The 21804-nt window shown below is 40.4% G+C and overlaps 1 protein-coding gene across 1 annotated transcript in view; it reads right to left on the reverse strand.

The window, feature by feature from the left end:
* The window catches only part of DOCK8 (dedicator of cytokinesis 8), a 192716-nt gene that overhangs the window by 83801 nt on the left and 87111 nt on the right, over positions 1-21804 (reverse strand). The window contains exons 14-20 of the mRNA XM_049772796.1: positions 11780-11897; positions 9502-9572; positions 8651-8789; positions 7870-7971; positions 5911-6006; positions 3877-4111; positions 2006-2170 (exon numbers count right to left, since the gene is read on the reverse strand). Of these exons, the coding sequence (XP_049628753.1) occupies positions 2006-2170; positions 3877-4111; positions 5911-6006; positions 7870-7971; positions 8651-8789; positions 9502-9572; positions 11780-11897 (926 nt within the window). The remainder of the gene's footprint in view (positions 1-2005; positions 2171-3876; positions 4112-5910; positions 6007-7869; positions 7972-8650; positions 8790-9501; positions 9573-11779; positions 11898-21804) is intronic.

Genomic DNA, 21804 nt, shown 5'->3' on the forward strand with positions numbered 1-21804 from the left:
TATTGGAGGCTTCAAAGGATCATTTCATCCTTGTGAGAAAAAGTTTTACCTAGTCATTGACATTTTTCAGTTTTTAAGTATTTACATGTTTTTAGAAGTGATCACATAAATTGTTACCCATATTTTAAAAACTGATTTTCATGATTTTTTTTTCAGTACTCTGAAGAATTTCATGGTCAAAATGATCACCTCTATAGGTGTTGACCACTACTTTAAAAAACCCAGACCAAAGAAAGATTCACATAAAATGAGACTTCAAAAATTAGAAAAAGGTGATTCCAAATAGTGGTGAAGTACAGTTAGAGCAGAAAAGGGTCTACTATGATGATTATAGCTGAAAATGATTACTCTACACAAGAACTGGGACTTGTCTTTTTAAAGTGAGCTTTAAGGAGACAGAGGAGTGGCACAATGCTGTAGAGTGCTACTTGCCACCTTGCAAGTGGATAGCCACAAGTTCTGCTTCCCACTGTCCCAGGTGCACTGAGTCCCAGGTCTGTGGTTTCAGCCTGTCTTTACTACTTGTGAACTTTGGGACTATAAGTGAAGATGCAAGGCAGCCCAGTTGTGTTAGGACAGCACAAAGAGGGATTGGCAAGCACCATCACGAATAAAAGATGTGTCAGTGTCAAGGCCAGAAAGTACAGTCTCTGGCATGCTCATGTGTGAGCCCTGCAATAAGTCCCAATTAGACACACAACAGTCATGATGCGGGCACCTCCACTGAGTCCTGGTGAGCACTGTGCAATTTCTCAACTATGAATATCTCAGCCGAATGTGCTAATAGTATAACCTGATGTGTGACCAGCTGCAAGCAGAGATGCTAAACAATGTGCAATGGCCACAGCCAGGCATGTGTGGGACCCTGGTCATTGCAGCAGCACTATCAACAACCAAGGGCTGGGGAGGGGACCAGGGAATAAAATCAAAACCAAAGAAACAACTAAGAAGAAATAAATGTGTAGGGGTCAAAGCCATAGCACAGTAGATAGGGAATTTTCCTTGCTCCTGGCGGATCTGGATTCAATCCCTGGCATCCTATATGGTTCCCCGAACCTGCCAAGAGTGATTTCTAAGTGCATAGCCAGGATTAACCACTCAGCACCACCAGGTGTGACCCAAAACAAACAAAAAAGAATGTGTATATTCTATGTCAAAAAAACATGAACAACTTTGTATAGCTGTAGAAAAAGAAATAGATATTTTAAAATTAGCAAAGATATTGTTGTTTAAAATAAATAATATCCAGGGGCCAGAGTGATAACACAGTGGGTAGGGTGCTGGGTGCTTGCCTTGCATACAGCTGACCCAGGTTCGATCCCCACCACCTCATATGGTCACCTGAGCTGACCAGGAGTGATCCCTGAGTGCAGAGCCAGTAGTAAACCCTGAGTACCACTTCCTTGTGGTTCTAAAATAAAACAAATAAATAACAAACAAAAATAACCTAACAAGCAAACAAATAAAGTAATATTGGGGCTAGGGAGTGTCTCAAGTGATACAGTACAGGCCTTGCATGTATGAGGTCCTGAATTTGGTTGGTTCCCAGGGCTGGAAAGAAATATAGGGACTAAGGCACTTTCCTTGCATGAGGTTGAATATGCCTACAGAATTCCTCATCACCACCATGAGGGACCCTCGAGCACAGAGATAGTAGTAGCCCCCAAGTACTGCCAAATCTGACTCAAGTCTCCCCAGTTAAAATAAAGAGCTTTAATGGAACTGAAAATAACTGGGTGAAGACAGTGAGGGATGATCGAGTAGACAAAATAAGAGCTTCAAGTACAAAAGGAAAGGAGGAAAAGGAAGAGAGAAAGAAAAAAAAATCAAACTTTAAATGTCAGTATTCAAGAAATTGGGTGTTGTTATAAAAAAAAAGAACCCCAATTCTTGTGCTTTATTTTTATCTTGGAACCTTTAGTCCTGTGGAGGGGTAGGAGGAAAGTTGGAGCACCTTCCCCTGGACTTCCTTTAGGTAGGGGAGCTCCATGACAGCAGGGGCTACCTGACTTGGGCAGGTCTCGGGTCAGGTCAGGCAGGCGGAAGACGTAATGCACGTAGGAGGCCAACAAGCAGTTCCTTCCATGCTGGTCCTTACTCAGGTCCTTGCTGTTGTGAAGGCTATTAGCGATTGCCACCACAGACTCGAAGGCAAACTGTGAGAAATTGGCTGTGGAACCAAAAGACACATGGGTACTCAGAACCAGTCCCTATGCTCACTTAGATCACCTCCCCTCCCCATTCCAGATGCTTTCCTCTCTAGAACCATCCTTTAGTCCCTTTCATGAGGGGCTGAGCAATAGTATGGTGGGTAGGGCAGTTGCCTCGCACAGGGGCAACCCAAGTTCAATTCCCAGTGCCTAATTCGCTCCCCTGACCCAGGAGTAATTCAAAAGTAGAGCCAGGAGTAACCCCTAAGCACTGTTGGGTGAATCCTAAAAAACAAAAAAACAGGGCCAGAGAGATAGCAGTGGTAGGGCCTTTGCCTTGCATGCAGCTGAACAGTGGTTCGAATCCCAGCATCCCATATGGTTCCCAGAGCCTGCCAAGAACAATTTCTGAGTGTAGAACCAGGATTAACTCCTGAGCACTGCCGCCTGTGATCCCTCCCAAAAACAAAAACAAACAAACAAAACACATTGTTTTTTTTAGGTGACACTCATGAGCTCCAAGGGATGTTTTATGTCTTGTCCCTCCACAACATCCCTCTGTGTCCCTTTAAAGGATCTCTTTCAGGGCTGCTACTTTCTGTGTGATACTATAAGTTCTCTGGGATCTGGTATGCACTGGTTACTCTCATAAGGCCTAGAGCTTTTAGTCTGGTTTGGTTGCAACTCAAATGATCTCTAATGGACTGGCAAGCATGACTGAAAGTGGTCGTGAAGATACTTTGCAGGAGACAGGGACCTCACAAAAGGCCATTTCCAATGGAAGCTGAACATACTATGTATGTTGGATCATTTGTGGTAAACTTAATGCAGTATATATATGTTGATTATCAATAATGCACATGGAAGTTTATAACACAATGTTACTTCCACGTAAACAAAGGTTAAAAAATAAGCCTTTAATTTATATGCTAAGACACAAAATAGACATGAGGTTGCCAGGACTTCAGGAGAGGGGCCATGAAAGTGAATAGTAATCAGTATGGGGTTTCATTTGAGGCTGGTGAAAAGTTCTAGAGTACAGGGGTTGAGGTGTTTGCCTTGCACAGGGCCGACCCCAGTTAGATTCCTGACACCCATTTATGATTCCCTCAGCAAGTACTGCCAGGAGTGATCCCTGAGCTCAGAGCCAGGAACAAATCATGAGCACAGCAGTGTGTGGCCCCAATCCCCACCAGAAATAGAATCAGCTGAGATGGCAGCACAAATTATACATATACTTTTAAAATAACTACCTAACTGTACAGTTCAATTATTTTATAGTGTTAGCATCATATCTCAAAACAAAACAAAACAAAACAGTGATCCAATTGATTTTCAAGTGTGAGCAGAGTACTCCCTTTCCTTCCTGCCAATAGTTAACATATGTTACCTTGCTTCTTTAAGGCATTCTATTAGCTTGTTGGAAAAGAAAACATAGATATCTTAGAGGCCAAAGAAATCCATCAATTACCAGGAGGGAAATTTCTAAGACTGTCACTGATTCTTCGATATATTTCTTTTCAAAAACTATATAAAATGGTAAATATCCTGTTTTCTTGTTTACTTCCTTTTATAAAATCCAGAGTCTCCATAAAAATAGTGCTGGATCTGGCTTCCCTCCGACCCATATCATCTACAGAAAGTTTAAGCTCCTGGAAGTTTTGGAAAATCAGGTTTCATCAAACAAGACACTGTCTGCTTCCTCAAGGCCCCATACACTGCCTACCTGTCTGGCCAGCAATGACCATGGGCTGCACAGACAGCTGGAAGAGCTTGTCCAGCACCAGGTGCAGAAATAGCACGAGGGGTTCCAGGCGGGATGAGTTGAGGCAGATGATGCTGAGCTTCAGCTCATGCTCCAAGGCCGTTTCACTGATCTTCTGGTCCAGCACTCGGATGGGGAAGGTGACCTGGCTCTCCAGCGAGTGGCAGAGGGTGAAGAACTTCTCCAGGTGGTTGTCCTGGGAGAGCAGACAGACTCAGGACTCTACTTCCATTTCCCACTGATGGAAAATAGGAAGGACCAGTGTGGTAGGGCTCAAGAGGATGAGTATGAGCTTTGCATGCAGAAGGCCTAGTTTTGGTCCCCAGAACCACGTGGTTCCCCAGGCACCACCAGGAATAGCCCTGGAGCAGAGTGCTGGGAGTAGCCCATGGCACCACTAGGGGTGCCCTGCTCCCCCAAATAAATAAGAAAACAAATAAGAGCAAGGAAACTGGGACTGGGGATGTGATTCAAGTGGTATAGCACCTGCCTTGCAGGTGTGAGGTCCTAATCTCCCCATCCCCATTCAGTATCCCTAGGTGTGACAAAAACAACCAAAAGAAAGAATCATTTTAAAGACAGGGCTTCATTTTCCAGTAAGATTTAAAAGACATGGGTTTCAGACTCGGGTTATAAATTGCATTGTGAGGGGCCAGAGTGATAGCACAGCGAACCTTGATTTCCTGCATCCTCTATGGCCCCCCAAGCCGATCAGTAGTAAGTTCTGAGTGCAGAGCCAGGAGTAACCCCTGAGGGCCAGATGTGCTGGCCAAAAGAAAAACCAAATTGCATTTTGAGTAGAATGCAGTGTTTTATTTAGGCAGTTCTATTTATTCCATGCACCTTACTATAAAGCTGGAAAAAAGTGGTAGAAAGGGGCCAGAGAAACAGCACAACAGGGAGGGCATTTGCCTTGCATGTGACCAACCCAAATTTGATTCTCGGCGTCGCATATGGTCCCCTGAACCTGCTAGGAGTGATTTTTGAGCAAAGAGCCAGGAGTAATCCCTGAGTGTCACTGGATGTGACCCAAAATCAAACAAACAAAAAAGTAGTAGAAAAATAAACAAGATGAATACCAGCTATAGAACTATATTAAAAAAAAACACACACATAATTGCTAGAGCCTCTTACTGTGAAATCCTATTTTCATGTAAACTGTGGTTGAAGGATATTGGCATTTTGGTTGTGGATGTGGTGTTATAAAATAGCATCTTCCAAAAAGTATAAACACTTTGGGCTGGAAAGATAGTACAGGTGGTGGGGCGTTTGCCTTGCACATGGCTGACCCTTGTTTGATCTCTAGTACCACATAAAGTCCCCTGATCACCACTAGAAGTGATCCTTGATGACAGAGCCAGGAATAATGCCTAAATATTTGGGTATGGTCCAAATACACACAGAAAAGAAGAAAAATATAAACCAGAGCCAGGAGTAATGCCTAAATATTTGGGTATGGTCCAAATACACACAGAAAAGAAGAAAATATAAACATCTTATATTTGTAAGAATATAAACTCTTGTAAAGTGATGTTTCTGCCAAAAATGGGAAAAGTAAAAAGATTCAGACTCTGACATGTTCTGTAACCAGATCCCAGAACATCAAACTAAGAAATAGGAGATGAGCAAATGTAAATGTCAGACTAGGAAAAGAAGAATTAAAAGAAATACTGAATAAATGGTAGAATTTTAGAGAGAAGTGCAGTCATAGGAAAATATCAGTGAATCCCTCCAGATAATTTCTCAACCAACAGTGCAAGTGATGGTTTTCTTCTTTCAGGTGATCAATATTAGACAGACTTCTTATTTAAACAGCAGGTAAAACCTGAAAAGGCTTTATGTTCCCACATGCTCTGAACCTTTTTTTCATGTTAGCCACATACAAAGGTGTTCATTGATCTTTCAAAGACCTATACTGAAAAGGTTCTGTGCTGTCTCCCATCTTCCTTATTAGCTTTCTGGCTCTGATTTGCTTTTGACCTTGGGGTGCCTTACCTGGGTGTGAACAGAAGAAACAGCTTGCACTTCAATATTAAATACTCCCTTGTGTCCTTCAGCCCACTTAATGGGAGGGTTCTGTAAAGGGACTTTCTGTGTTTAAAAAAGAAGCACAAAAACAATTAGCAATTCAATTCCCTTTTCTGATTATACTAATAAGCAGAGTGAAGCAACTTGACTGCAAATGTCAGGGTTATACAAATATGAAAACACCCAAGGAAACTGACCTAACTAGCTTCAAACCAAGTTAAGCTGCCCTGGATTCAAATTGAACTTGAACCAATCTAATCAGTCTTACATTGACAATTCAATCAAACTCTGGGTGTTTTCCCTCTCCTTTTAATAGGAGGGGATTGAGCTAAGTGGCCTGTCTTCTTTTATGTTTTCACCTGCCATTGATAATTGTAGATCTAGGAACTGATCAACAGTTATGTTGAGTTTACAATCTCCCCATTAATCAAGAACTTGGATAAAGTGTAGACTATCTTTACAATACATGAAATTTTAATGACTTTGAAAGACTGCAGTTGCTTCCCTTTTCACAAATTGTTTCCAAGTAGTCATCCTTCTAGGCTTCTGCTTTAATTACTCAGTCTCTTTAAAACCATTTATATATCAACATCTCTGTACGCCAGAGAGATTTTTTGCCTAAATTTTCATCTAAATTATATTCCTTTGAAGACATTTTTTAGTACTGAATAAGAAGGGGATGGTGCTAATGTGAATTCTGCATCTTAATAAGAGGAAGTATACTGTATTTCTAAGAGTAAGATGCATGATGAGGTAAAGACCATTGGAAGTTATATGAGACAGAAGCTAAAGCTGGATCTGGTGCATAAACAAGTTCTATTAGTCCAATGTTGGAAGCTTTTTGGAATTGGAATTCCTCAATATTATTCATCTAACTTCAAGAGATACCAGAGCTGCCATTAAGTAGTGCTTTTCACTAAAAATATGTTGGTGAATAATGTAATACATGGAATTAAAAATTTCCTAGAAGCTACACTGAAAAATTAATTGGGGGCATAAAGATAGTACAGAGGGTTTTGCACATGATGGACCTGTAGTAACCCCCAGTAATACACATGCCCCCCTCCACGCACCCTCCAGGAATGATCTCTGAACAAAGCCAGGAGTAAGCCTGAACAATACAAGGTATGGTTCCCAAACAGCAGGTTGGAAGAATCCATGGCAATCCATGATTAATGCCAAATAATGTCATACATGGAATTACAACAATTCATGGAGGATTAAACTTTGCTTTTTACCTGACGCCATGAGCACTGATCACAGAAGGGAAACTTTTGGGCTCGGACCTTCTTCTCAGTATCTGACTGGAAGCAGTGTTGATCATAAAGGAGCTTTATTTCCCTTCCCTTACTTGTCCATTATTTGCAGGGGGTCCCCTTTGGGTAGGTAATGTAGAATAATGCTGCCTTCGGGAAGCAGGCACATCCACTGAAGATTTTGAACTGGTGACGGCAAGTTAATAAGCTTCCACCACCAGTCTGTCTCCTCTCCCATGGGAGCCCTGCGAGCTCTTAAAGCCTCATGGAATGATGACTAATGATTGTACCCCACAACATGCTGAACAGGTCAGGGAGATGGGTTAGTGGTCTAGTGTACAAATCTTCAGTGTATCTGAGTTCTATCTTCAGCACTTCAGGCCTTCCTTGCACATCCTAGGATTGGAAGGTTGCTGAGCATTGTTAAGATTTCCCTTGTGGTTCCAGTACTAGATGCCAGGACAAGCATTGAACTATCTAGCCTTGTTGGCTGAGAACTGTTGGGAAAAGCCCCTGGACATTTTGGGCATTGCTTGGAGGAATCTATCTCACACCTGAAAACACATGATAAACACCATGTGTTACATTGAAGGGAACTGGAAGTGGGTCTGACAAGTGGGCTATGGGAGTGGCAGGTCAGAGAGCAGTTGTCGCCTGATTTAGTAGTTACCTCTGCAGAATGCATGGAGTAATTGACTGGCAGTTTGTCCAGTGCAACTGGGAGACAATAGGATCCAGTTTGAAGACGTTCATTTAAGAGAATTGGCAGCCACTGAAACAGACGATGTAAAGAACAAAGTGGTATTTATTAAAGCATATAATTTCTGACAATTTTTCTAGCTCACAATAATCAAATGCAACTAAACCATGATTAGATATTGACCAGGGTTCTTTTTGGCAATAATTTCTATCAAGTTCGTTGCATTTCAAATTCCCTGAGAGTCCCTGAAATGGTAGTATCAATGATTTACTGTCTTCAGAGCCAAAGAAGTAGCATTATTCTTGATAGCCAATGTATATGTGAGTCAGAATACCAATGCTTATTTATCTTTTGTATTTATTAAAGATAGAACATTTTTTCTCTTTGGGATTAAAAAAGAATCAGTATTATTAAATGAAGCATAGATATAAGATTTGGAAAAGATGGTCATTATAATGAATGCAAAGATACAGACATAAAAGTAAAGCAAAAGAATTAAAGCTTTTTTTTTAAAAGGCTTAAGAAAAAGAATGAGAATTCATTCAATATCTATCAGTGTCTAACTTTTTATTCCTAAAATTTAACATTTGCTATTAAGACATTTCTGTTATACTATAATCTATTTTGACACATTTTGCTAGTTCTGACCCCCCCCCCCATCAAGTGAATAGAATTTCAGTTGTTTATCTCTGCAGGATCCTTGGCTGTACCAATCACAGTTGTGTGAATCGGCAAGTTGAAAACAACTCACAGAATATCCCAGGAGACTCTCCACCGAGGCACCTTGCTTTTGCTGACAGCTGATATGATAGAAGGTGAACAGGAGGTGGTGATTGACTGTGAGCTTTGCAGGGAGCTTGATTTTCACTTCTTCATAGAAGTCAGGAGACCTGTTCCAAAACAGGTCTTACCTTTAGTAAGAATGACAGCTTCTCTGACTAGAACCTCTAAGTCACAGATAGTTGGCTCTATACTCTCCCACCCCCATTGATGTGTTGTTTTTCAAAGGATATCATTCTGTTCCTAAGTTGACAGACCAAGCTATTACATTCCCTTACATAATAAGGCTTTTGGTTGTATGGGGTGGGAAGAAAAGAGAACACAATGGATAAATACAACAACTTAATGTAAAAAAAAAAAAAAAAGGATGGAATTCCTTTTCTGGATCCTTTGAGTATCTCAAAGTAAGTTAGGAAGCATTTCTTTAATAGGAGAAAACCTCTTCATTATCATTAAAATTTCAGTAAAGTCTAAAAATGATTAGGTTCTTAATGTTGTTGTTGCTGTTGTGTTTTTTTTTTCTGGGGTGGGGGGTTGTTATACCTGATGGTATACTCAGGGCTTTCTCCTAGATCTGCACTCAAGGAACACTTCTGATAGGGGTCAGGGAACCATTTGTGGGCTCGGATTGGCCGTGTGCAAGGCAAGCACCTTACCTGTTGTACTGTGACAGAATAGTCTCCAATATAAAATCATAAAATTGGAAAAAGTGATAGCCCCTGAGCTATAAAAGCTGCTTGAAAAATCACTTTGGGGATTCAGAAATATTAGGAAATAAATAAATTATCTTAGCACATGCTTAGAACTCTGAAATATACTTACTTATTATGGTAGGTAATGGCTGTGTATACTTCGTGCAGAAATTCAGGCCCATTGGATTTGCCAAAGATGACCTATTAATGAATGCAGAAAGTACTCAATTAACAATGATATTTGGAAATATGAAATCAACTCTCACCAGCCGAATAGGATTGTTTGGTCTCTCATAAATCAAGAGTGCTAAGTTCTACTGTAAAAAAACTATACAGATGCAAAAGAGCTGAGTAGGAAGGGTAAACTGAGACTCCAATGGATGGTATCAGTGATAATGACCCACAGGTTCATGAAAACAGAAGCCCAGTACTCTCCCCACTCACTTTCCTTAAGGTCCATAATGCAAAGGAATGTTAAATGGTTTTGCCTTCAGTGAAAGATCCCTAGTTTAGGTTATATTTTCCCCAAAGATATAGACTCAGTAGCTAGAATGGTAAGGACCCTCACTGTCCTGTCCACAGTTTTTGCTCTTTAGAAAAAAGTACTTCCAGGACTTCATCAGCTCTAAAGGTACATGACTTAACAAGTGGACTCACTTTGGGGCAAAGATAAAAGGCCTTTTCCACTATACACAGTCATACTCATGTCAAGAACAGGATGAAGTTTGCCCACAAGTGCCCTTGGCATGGCTAGGCACCTTGGCTGCTCTCCAAGGAGTCTTAGTGAAGGCGCCAGAGATAGAGTTGAGAGCTGGAGTGATAGTACATAGGGTAGGGAATTTGCCTTGTACCTCGCAAACCCAGAACTGACCTGGGTTCGATCCCTGGCATCCCATTTGACTGCCTGGAGTGATTTCTGAGGGCAACACCAGGAGAAACCCCTGATCACTGCTGGGTGTGGCCCGACAACAAACAAACAACACCCCCCCAATAGAGACAGACAGAGTTGAGGGAGTTAAGAGAGTTTTCCTCAAGGATTCAATTACAATGCCACTGCAAGAAGATTCTTGTAATAGGTAGGATGATTTATAAAAACAACCCTTATGGGGCCGGAGAGATAGCACAGCGGCGTTTGCCTTGCAAGCAGCTGATCCAGGACCTAAGGTGGTTGGTTCGAATCCCGGTGTCCCATATGGTCCCCCACGCCTGCCAGGAGCTATTTCTGAGCAGTTAGCCAGGAGTAACCCCTGAGCACCGCTGGGTGTGACCCAAAAACCAAAAACCAAAAAAAAAAAAAAAAAAAAACCAAACCCCCCCAAAAAAACACAACCCTTATATGTCTGAAAAATAAAAATATTCGAAAAAAGCACTTTAACTAAAAGGTACCTTAACTGACTCCTCTGACTTTTGAAAACCATAAGAGCAGTTTTCTGTCTCATTTGGGAGCTGATGGTTATAACGCATGAGTGCTGGCATTTTTTGAGTTTCACAGAAAGCACTGCATTATACATTTATTATTTGATTAAACTGCCTTTTGTTTTTGTTTTTGTTTTTGGGTCACACCTGGCAGCGCTCAGGGGTTACTCCTGCTCTACACTCAGAAATCACTCCTGGCAGGCTCGGGGGAGCATATGGGATGCTGGGATTCGAACCACTGTCCTTCTGCATCTAAGGCAAACACCCTACCACTGTGCTATCTCTCTGGTCCCGATTAAACTGCTTTTAAGGATGAAGATCCATGACTAATATGTTGAGCTAGAGTGTTCCCTGTCTGAGTGGTACTTTAAATTTATCTCCAGATATACAACTACATTGCCTATCTGCAAATCCAGGAAATACCAGCAAATATTGAGAATCTAAAAATCTTTCTCTCTCTCTCTTTCTGTTTCTCTCTCTCTCTTTTTTTTTCTTTTGGCTTTTGGATCACATCCGGGGGCACTCAGGTGTTACTCCTAGCTCTGTGCTCAAAAGTCTCCCCTGGAAAGCTCTGGGAACCATATGGGATGCCAGGAATCGAATAGGGGTCTGTTCCAGGTTGGCTGTGTGCAAAACAAATGCCCTGCCGCTGTGCTATGGCTCCGGCCCCTGCAAATCTCTTGAGTGGAGGAAGGTTTCTTATTTCCTATGATGTTTGAGAGCTATAAAAAGACTTCATTATATTCTCTACTCTTCTAAAAATGGCTGGATCATATCCAAATTTCACAGCTTACAAGCAATAAGTTAGGAAAAAGACGTTCTATTTAGATGATCTTGTTCCTAGTTCCCTATGGCCAAAACCGGCTTAGCTGCAAAGGCCACGGCACATGTGGAACAGTATTGACCCAGAGATACTGATAAGTCCTGGATTTGATCCAGGTGAACTGACAAGGGAAGCTTGGTTTGAGGCCAATGTTTCCTTCCCTCTTTACCGGCATTGCATTGTTAGGATCCTCTCCACACATAAACTGGATCTTGATTGTAATGTTTCGGGCAGATGCTAGTTTGTTAGCAAAGTTCAGCCTCTGTGGGTAGACATAGAGAAGGTTTCTGGAAGAGAAAAAATGAAGAGTCAGTGAATAAGTTTGGCATTTATTTAGCCAGGTTTTCCAGTGAACATTGTCACATGCTCGTACAGGGTGATTAAGTCTGAAAGGAGCTTTCCTTTCAAAACAAAAGTATTTATTTTTGAGAATTGAGTCACTTGATTTTTCCTTTAGTCATTATTTTCCTACAGTCATCTGACAATAGCCAACAACACTGCTCTGTTCTAAGTATATAGATAGGTCTGCAGCAGCTCAGAAATTCTTGATGTCTTGGAAACAATATACATAAGAGATAACATTTAGATAGCAAAATACTCAGTTCATTTTCAACAAAACTCATGACCGCAGATGGTGGCCTAAATTCTTCTCTTTTGCTTTTTCTTTTGCTATACTTAGGTAGTAATTTTCACTTCTAAATGACATGTATTTTAGTATTTAGCTTTCTTTTCTGATATTATGATGGTTCAAATCTCCATCTCTAACTAGCTACTACTAATAACACAACAGAAGTATGCATAATATATAAAATATACCATATATCGTATACATTATAATATAATACATAATATGTAATTCAATAGTTATAGGTCAAAAGAGACTAGATTACTATAATTTTTTTTTGTTTTTGGGCCACACCTGGTGATGCTCAGAGGTTACTCCTGGCTATGCACTCAGAAATTTCTCCTGCCTGGGGGACCATATAGGATGCTGGGGATCAAATCGTGGTCCATCCTAGGTTAGCACGTGCAAGGTAGGTGTCCTACCACTATTACCACTGCTCTGGCCCTAGATTACTATAATTGTATAAATCTTTTGTTTTGTTTTGGGGGCATACCTGGTGGTGCTTAGGGGTTACTTCTGGCTCTGCAATCAGAAATTGCTCCTGGCAATATGGGATACCAGGGATTGAACCCGAGTCTGTCCTGGGCTGGCCACATGCAAAGCAAATGCCCTACCACTGTGCTTTTGCTCTGGCTCAATCTTTTCTTTTTATTTGTATTATTACTAGCATTCACTAGTAAATTCCAGTAAACATTAAGCCACAAGGGCAGATATTTATAGCTGATGTCTTAGAGTCATCAACTTATCTACAGCAACTAGAATAGTGTCAGAAAATAGTAGTTGTAAATGTGTGTGTGTGTGAGAGAGAGAAAGAGAAATAAAGAGAGCGAAAGAGAGAAAGAGAGAGAGTGTATGTTGGGATTAAGGCACAAGCATTGCATGTGGCCAACCCTGGCTCATTGTTGAAAACAAAGATATTTATCCCATATAGTCTCATGGGGCTGGAGCTGTGGCGCAGTGGTAGGGTATTTACCTTGCATGCGGCTGACCTGATCCCAAGCCAGGAGCGACTTCTGAGCGCATAGTCAGGAGTATCCCTGAGTGTCACCATGTGTGGCTCCCCAAAATTAACCCAAAACAAAACAAAAACAAAATACCCTTTAGTTTTACACTAGATACCCAACTAAGGTTAATACAACTAGCCTGGTTACCACTGAAAACCATGTAATGAAACAGAATTTAGAGAGTCTGTTCCAGTGCTTTGTAAATTATCAACTGTGTGGGGAAGAAGATGGTAGAAAAGATATTGTTGGGAAGTATGGGAGTAAACCAAGATAAACAGCTTAATATGCATCTTAAATCTTAGAAGAAATTTTGGTCCTTTCCCCCAATGTTTTGGCCACAGAACTCCTTTAAATGACCGATTCCTTCATTGCATAGTCCACAAGTTTGATATTCTGGGGGAAACACTGAAAGAAACTTAGCCAGAGACAGAATAACCTCCCCCAAACGAGTTAGAGCATAGTCTGAAATTATCTTGCGCAGTAATGAATATTCTCAGGTATGCAAGAAGGGAAAAAAGCGATACCTGGAATGATTAAGGACATGGGGTAACTATTATTTCCTGAGCGCAAGTTCAAAGGTCATCTTACCTCATCTTAGTCTCTACTTGAATGCTCACTGAAAACAAGGCTGGTAGTGCTGAGAGTTGAATAGAATTAATATCATGTGCCCTCTCAAGGCCACTCTGCCCTTTGCACTGTGGCATCATTATTCTGACAGCATCAAGGGGCCCTTATAGGGTCCCCCTCCCCTGCTTGACTTTGGGGTGACTTTTTCTGGTTATCTGGTCCTCTGATAAGGTCTCTTTTAAGAGGCTCACAATTGGCTGTCAATGGTACACTGCACAGACTATGCCCACATTCAGGGAAAAAGGAAGATAAAAATGTATAGCAATTTCATGGAAAAAAAAATTAAATTGAGTAGATGGTCAGAATGCACTTCAAATGTCTATGAGAGAGTAAGCACCAGGGAATGGCACAATGAAAGAATTGGCACAGAATTCTGGGTTTGCAGTCCCAGTGTTTAAACAAGAGAAGATGAAGGTTGCAAAAAAAAAAAAGTTAGTTCACTGTGTGAAGCAGCCACAAAAGCAGCCATGAGAATGGTTCGAGTGGTTTCCAAACTACTCCCTGACAGTCTCTGAAGCACTTTCTAAATTAGTTAGATTACAGTTTATTTTACCCAAAGCAAAGATCATCCCTAGTTCTTTTGTATCTGTTTGTTTACAACTTTGTTTTACCCAAAACAGAGACTGTCTTACATGTAAACCTGGGCAGAACTGGCTCAGGATAACCAGATCTATCTGTCCTTACTCTGTCCTTTCTGCCCCACCAGGGGATGATCTTTGTACTCAATAAAAACGACCATTCTGGCAGGAAACTCACTCTTGATACAAGGTAGAAGATCGCCAGACTACACGTGTTTCACCCTCAGCCTGGTCTGGATTATTTCATACAGTGACACTGCTTTAGACTAGTTCACCTGGGGTTAAAGATATGGCATGTGGGGATGACCTTACACAAGTCTATAGTTTAAAAATATCAATCTACTGAGGTATAATTATACTTAGGTAATGAGAGTGCCAAAGTTGGTATGTCCCAATGTCATCACACCACACCCACCACCAAATAACCTTGCATCACTGGATCCTGCTATCAGCTGAGAGACCCCATCCTCAAGTCAGACAGAATCAGTGGCTCCCTAGCTGCTTTTGGAAGAGGTCACAAATGTAAAAATCATAAAATGCAAGTGTAATAATTATGACGCTGAGAGGTAAAGATTTCCCCTCTGCTACCTCTTGGTTATTCCCTCTCCTCTCCTACATACCAGCTAACTTTTTCTTGCCTTTGTTTTTGGTTCATACCCCATGGTACTCAATACTTAGTCCTGGCTCTGCACTCAAGGATAACAGTTTAGGGGGCTCAGGAGACCCTATGGGATGCTGGGGATTGAACATGGGTCAGCTGCATGCATGGCAAATGCCCTACAGGCTGTAGTAAGGCTCTTGTCCCCCACCAGCTAACTTTTACCTAGCAGTTTGTGTTAGCTCCAGTTCAGTTCCACCTTTAGGCTTTTGTACCTATAGTTCCTCTGCTCAAAATAGAACACTTTGATCAAAATGTCAATCCCTTCTCCAGCCCTGAGTTTCAGCTCATATATCCTAGACTCAGAGTATTTTCATCCTTTCTGGGGGGTCATGGGGACACTGAGTTACACCCAGTGTTTCTCAGGACTTATTCTGGGTTCTAAGCTTAGGGATCACTCCTCATGAGTTTTGGGGCCCATATGTGGTGCTGGGGTTCAAACTTGAGTTGACCGATGCAAGGCATACTTCTTAATCGTTGTGCTATCTTTCCAGGCCCCTATCATCTGCTTTATTTTTTATTTTATTGTTACAAGTCCAGTAGCATGCAGAACTTACACCTGACTCCATGCTCAGGGATCTCTCCTGATGGGACTTGGAGGACCATGTGGGATGCCAGGGATTAAACCATGGTTGGTCACTTTCAAGGTAAGCACCCTACCCACTGTAATATCTTTTTGGCTTTCTTATTATCTAACTTAATGGATTTCATCCATACTACCTCTTGATATCACACTCATGTTCATATAATCTTTCAACTATAAATACCATGAAAGCAATATATGACTATAAAAATAATGTGATCCACCTAGGACAGAGCAGAGGTCGTCCAAACACCACAAAAGCACCACCGGGAGAGTAAATGATCCTGAACAGAGTCTATAGTTGATCCCATGACAATACACTCCAAGGGCGGAGAAACCCCATATCTCTTAGGCCAACTGAATTCCTTTTCGAATGACCCCAATATTTACTGTGCCAGGGCAGGAGGGAAAAAACAAAAAGCACATAACATTGTTTATTTTTTTTATATATTATTTTATCTTCATTTATTATTATTATTTTTATTTACCTATCTATTTTTGGTCAATTTCTCTGTTTGGGTGTGATTATTGAAGTTGTTGTTCCCAGTTATACTCATTCTTTCTCTTCCTTTCTGTTCTTTCTTTATATGCTATGCCATGTTTCTTATATCAAGACCATGGCATTTTTTGTTGTTGTTGTTGTTTTGTGTTTTTTTTTGTTTTGTTTTGTGTTTTCTTTTTTTGTTTCTGTTTTTTTTTTTTTTTTTTTTTGAATCCTCACTGGATATTTGACACTTCTTTTTGTACTGGTGGAATGTTTCACCTTTTTTCTCTCCTTCGTCTCTCAAACCGATGATGAGAGCCTCTAGAAGAATTCCGCTTATTTTCGGCGTATTAGACTTTTACCCCAGTTTATTACTTTTCTCTCCTTCAAACAAAACCACGTAACTTGAACTAGCTAGTCCTGCCCCCCAGTTAGAGGGGGAAATAAGGGAGGCACCAGGACCGAACAGATGCAAGACTACTAAGTAGTAGGCTAGATACAGCGGAGACCACATATTCTAGCAACCCTGGGGGTGAGGGAAGAGGATATGGGAGGTAGGACAAAAAGGGAGGTGTAGGGAGGACAATTTGGTGATAGGAATCCCCCCTGATTTTATGTAAATATGTAACTAAAATATTATTGTCAACAATATGTAAGCCACTATGATCAAAATAAAAATTATATTTTAAAAAAAAAGCTAAAAAATAATAATGTGATCCATATCTTAGATAGTTGAGCATTACAGAAAAGTACAAGAAATAAGATAACAGCAATATAGTACTCCATTTCACTCTTAATTTGATAATGGCTATATGACATTCATTATTATTAAGGTGCCATTAGTTATATTTATTTCCAAAATTAATTAGGACGGGAATAAAAAAATCTAAATTATTTCTCCATTTTTCATTTAAAAAGTGGTACTAAACCTCTTGCATATCTTGCCTATTTGCAATGCAGTATACTTTTAGAAGAATCTTCTAAAGTTCTGTATAGTTCAGTTTCTGCATTTTGGAATTAATTACAAAGATACTAATTGACCTCTCTCTATGTTGGGCTTGAGGAAATAATGAGCCAGGTTTTGTAAAAGTGCTTTGAAGTTGCTGGATGAAAGAGGCTACATATCTATATAAATCATGACAGAACTAGTCCAGCCAGACAGGATAAGCAAGTTAGAAAATTAGTTATCACCACACACCTCTCCTACACCCAAGACAGGCCATTACCTACCTGTCCCCCAATACCATCATTAGATTCGCAATTACTCCCATTAGACACTGTGCAATTGCTGACACTGTGCAAAACACCATCACTGTGGACATTCTGTGTCCTGTGTGGCACTTAACAGACTATCCAGTTACAAGGAAATGTCAAGAACAATTAATCCAAAAGCACTTTCATAATAATGGACACCAAAGGAATTTAGATGACTTGAAGAATTTACATTTCCAAAGGACCACCATATTTCTTATTGACAAGCATGCAGAATAGTATTTTTAAATATGCATGAAAAGGGCAGGATAGTACAGGTGGTAAGGTACTCGTTTTGCATGCAACTGACTATGGTTCAATACCTAGTATCACATATGGTTCCTCAAGTTCCATCAGAAGTGATCCCTGAGCACAGTTGAATATATCCCCTACGCCAAAAAATAGGCAAATAAGTATGCATAAATAGAAGGACCAGGGGTCTAACTTACATGTGTGAGGCTCAGGGTTAGAACTTTAGCACTCTGAGCTTCTTCCCCTCAAAAAGTAAAAGAAAGAAATGACTATAAGAAAACACTTATTTTGTCCATGGGAGGGAAGATCTGTAGGTACCTGTAACCCATAGCACCTAAACCAGATGGGAGTGATTATTAACAAACTGATAAACATACTCATGTATTTGGCATGTGATAAATCAAAACCTTCATATTAGATAAAAAAATATAAAGAATTATGTTATCCAATTTTTTTTTGTTTGTTTTTTGGCTTTTGGGCCAAACTTTCAGTGCTCAAGAGCTGTTCTTGACTTTATGCCTAGCAGTGACCCCAGGTAGTAGTCAGGATCCATATGCAATGCCATATGGGGGAATTGAACCAGGGTTGTGGCTGCTGTAGCTACATGTGAAGCAACTGTTCTACCCCAGTACTATCTTTCTGGACCCTATCTAATAATTTTTTTTAACCAGATTATCCTATAGTCAAACCAGGAATTACTCATCATGGCAAAATAATTACTTATTAGAGAATTACACCTTATGGTACAATAATTTTGAAAGCTAACTGTAGTTGGTAACTGCAGTACCAGTGTCTGAGTGGAAAAAGAGGTTTCCTTCAATTTGTAGTATCATAGCACAAAGCAGACACTAGATACTCATTAAGAATTTCTTTCATGAGACTGAGTGGGTGGGAAACTGAGGACATTGGTAGCAGAATGTGGATACTGGTGAAGGGATGGGTATTGGAATACTGTATGACTGAAATTCAATCATCAACAATTATAATTGCCTATCTAATGATGATTCCATTAAAATAGTAAAAAAGGAAAGAATTTCTTTCATAGTCACTTTGGAAGGCTTTTCTTGATAACTAATTGTTTGGGAATTTCAAATTCTTTCTACTTAGTCAGCAAACCTTCCTGTGTAAATTGCCATGACCAATAATGACAACTCATCTTGTAAGATAGAGGTAAACTTGCAGAATCTAGTGATTCTGCCATCAAACAATGATCCACTTAGTCACAATCACACCTTCACAGGACCAGTTTCTTTCCTTTGCTGGAAACAGGTTAATGTGAATGATTTGGAAATCTTTCAAAGTCACAAGACAAGACAGTAAGGGACATCTTGGTGACCTCCAGTAATCTTGCTGATAAATAGGATACTAATACTGGAATTCTTGTCTGTAATAACAGACCCTGAGGGCAAATTTCAAGGTGAATGTCAAGCTAATAGTTTAGCTAAAGGCTGGCAGATATTTGCTTAAGTCTAAGGAAACAGACTTAGCTCCTCCCATTTCACTTCTGAGTGCTAAAAGCAAATGACCCTACTATCATAAAGCACTGTGCAAACCTTCCAAGTATAGCCAGTAGTAGGCAGGTCATACATATATTTGACAAAGGGCTAATATAAGATACATAAATACATAATGTAAGATACATAAAGATTTCATGAAACTCAGTAACAAAAGAAAATCTCAAACTTATTAACAATAGGAAGAAAAGGTGAACTAATATTTCTCCAAAAAAAACCTACATACAGATGGATAGCCAACAGGCACATAGAAAATATTCACCATTGATTTTTAGGGAAATACAATTCCAAACAATAATATCCATCTCACACTAGTGAGAATGGACGAAGCCAAAACAACGATTTCTCCATATCTCATTTAATTCCCCATGAGGAAATCAAAGCAAGATGTTCATATTAGGGGCTGGAGCAATAACATAGCAGGTAGGGCGTTTGCCTTGTACACGGTTGACCTGGGACGGACTTGGGTTCAATCCAAGGCATCCCATATTGTCCCCCAGCCTGCCAAAAGTGATTTCTGAGGGAAAGCCAGATTTCTGAGTGTCAATGGGTGTGGCCTCAAAACCAACTCCTCCCCCCAAAAGCCCCAAAGATGTTCACATGAGACTGATGTTTTTCCTGGGAACTACTTAAAGTTTAATCAGGCAGAAATAGAGCCTTAGAGTCAGGAGTGGAACCTTACAAAGGAGGAGATAATCAGCATATCCAAATTCTAGAAAAATCTAGAGTGCCACTGACCCCCCCCCAAGATGGCCACTTTCCCCCTCAAATAATCAGTTACTAGGCATATCCGTTCTATATGCCAATACCAAGAGCATTTCCTGAGTGAGCCCCACCAAAAGCAAAACAATTTTATCATGCAAAGGGAAAAATAATGTGAATCTCTGCTACATACAGTTGAGTTTACAATCAATTGAGGGGGAGAAGTGAGGAGGAGCTCAGAGTATACATGATAGAAACAGTTTTGGTGAACAGTACAGCAGGTAGGGTGTTTGCCTTGTACACAGCCAACATGGGCTGGAACCCTGCCATACAACATGCCCCCCCCCCTCCCACATATCCTTAGCACTTCCAGGAACAATTCCTGAGTGCAGAGCCAGTAGCAATCAACCCCTGAACATTGCTGAGTGTGTCCCCCCCAACAAAAGGAAAAGGAAAATAGCCTAATTGTAGAGCATTTTAGATTTCACAAAGATTTACATGTGATACTTTCTCAAGTATCACAGAGGTTTCCTGTTTTGCTGATAAGAAAACTGAGACACCCTTTCCTGGCTCTCTCTGGTCTCTGCATCTTTTTCTCCTCCTGCCACCAGAAGTGCCCCTTTTGGGCTCTATGGGTCCCCTTTCTGGTGGTTCTTTTTGCCATTTTTGCCCACTAAGGTAGTTTTTTATGGTCAGGTGAAATGAAATTTCAGTTTTAGTTTGGGATAAAGGGTGAGGAAACCTAAATATTATCGTTTTACTTATTCATAAGGTAAGTACAAGCCAACGAGATGATGTTTTTCCTTGCTTTATAGAAAGCAAGTAGCTGTCTCTCAAGGGCTTCTGGTTAGGATAAGAAAACTCTGTCCAAGGAAATAATTTGTATTCTTACTCTCACTAGTACTAAGTATCTCATGATATTATAAAGTATTAATGCAACATCTGATCCTGGGGTGTGTGTACATCAGCAGTGTTCAGCTCAATAAACATGAAGTTAAAAAATGTAACTAGGAAATGTGAAAACTGAGGATGTAGAAAGAGTGAATGAACAGAACTTCAAACTTGGAATTAATCAATGGGTAAACTCAGAAAACGTGTGTGTGTGTGTGTGTGTGTGTGTGTGTGTGTATGTGTGTGTGTTTCTGTATGCGCGCGCGTGCGCATATATGTATGTGTGTGTATGTTGTGAAGGAAGGAACAGAATATTGTTAGGTAAAGAAAATCATCCAATCCTGAGCCGGGGAAGGGAACAGATTATAAAGTTTCTGACTCTCCTTTTTTATTTTCTTTGGGGGGGACACCACACATGGCAGTGCTCAGGGGTTTCTCCTGGCTTTGTATTTAGCAGGGGTGGGGGTAGGGTGAAGAGAGGAGGAGGAGATGGCTATTTCCTACAGTTGGGGTCAGGGGAGCAGGAACCATGTGGTATCAAAGAAACTGGGCTGTTCTCTGCTGTGAATCAATGGAAGAAGAGATGGGAACAGAGGTAGCTGTCACGTTGCTTTTGAATTCCAAGAGGAGAGAACCCTACGCCGTTATCCCATCATATATATGAGTCAATGCAATAGGAACAGGAACCACAGGCTCAGTTTTAAAGCTATAATTCTAAGTAGATATTTGAAATGGGCTTTGAGATGCTCTTATTGCTAAATGTATAGTTATTAGCTTGGGCATGGAAATCACTTAAGAATTATTCAAACAAACCATTAAGATGAATTTCTATGATTTTATCCTTATAAAATCTTAATATTTATGCTTCTGCTCCATTACACAGGTCTCAGATTACATTTTAAATATTATCAAATCAAGAACATAAAACAAATGAGGTGGAACTGGCTCATTTGGGGACATTTTTTAGCCCAGTATTTAGCCCAATGGATACATGAGGTTCATTTTCCATTCTAAAAGATACATGA

The sequence above is a fragment of the Suncus etruscus genome, chromosome 1, assembly GCF_024139225.1.
Source record: "Suncus etruscus isolate mSunEtr1 chromosome 1, mSunEtr1.pri.cur, whole genome shotgun sequence".
NCBI lineage: Eukaryota > Metazoa > Chordata > Mammalia > Eulipotyphla > Soricidae > Suncus > Suncus etruscus.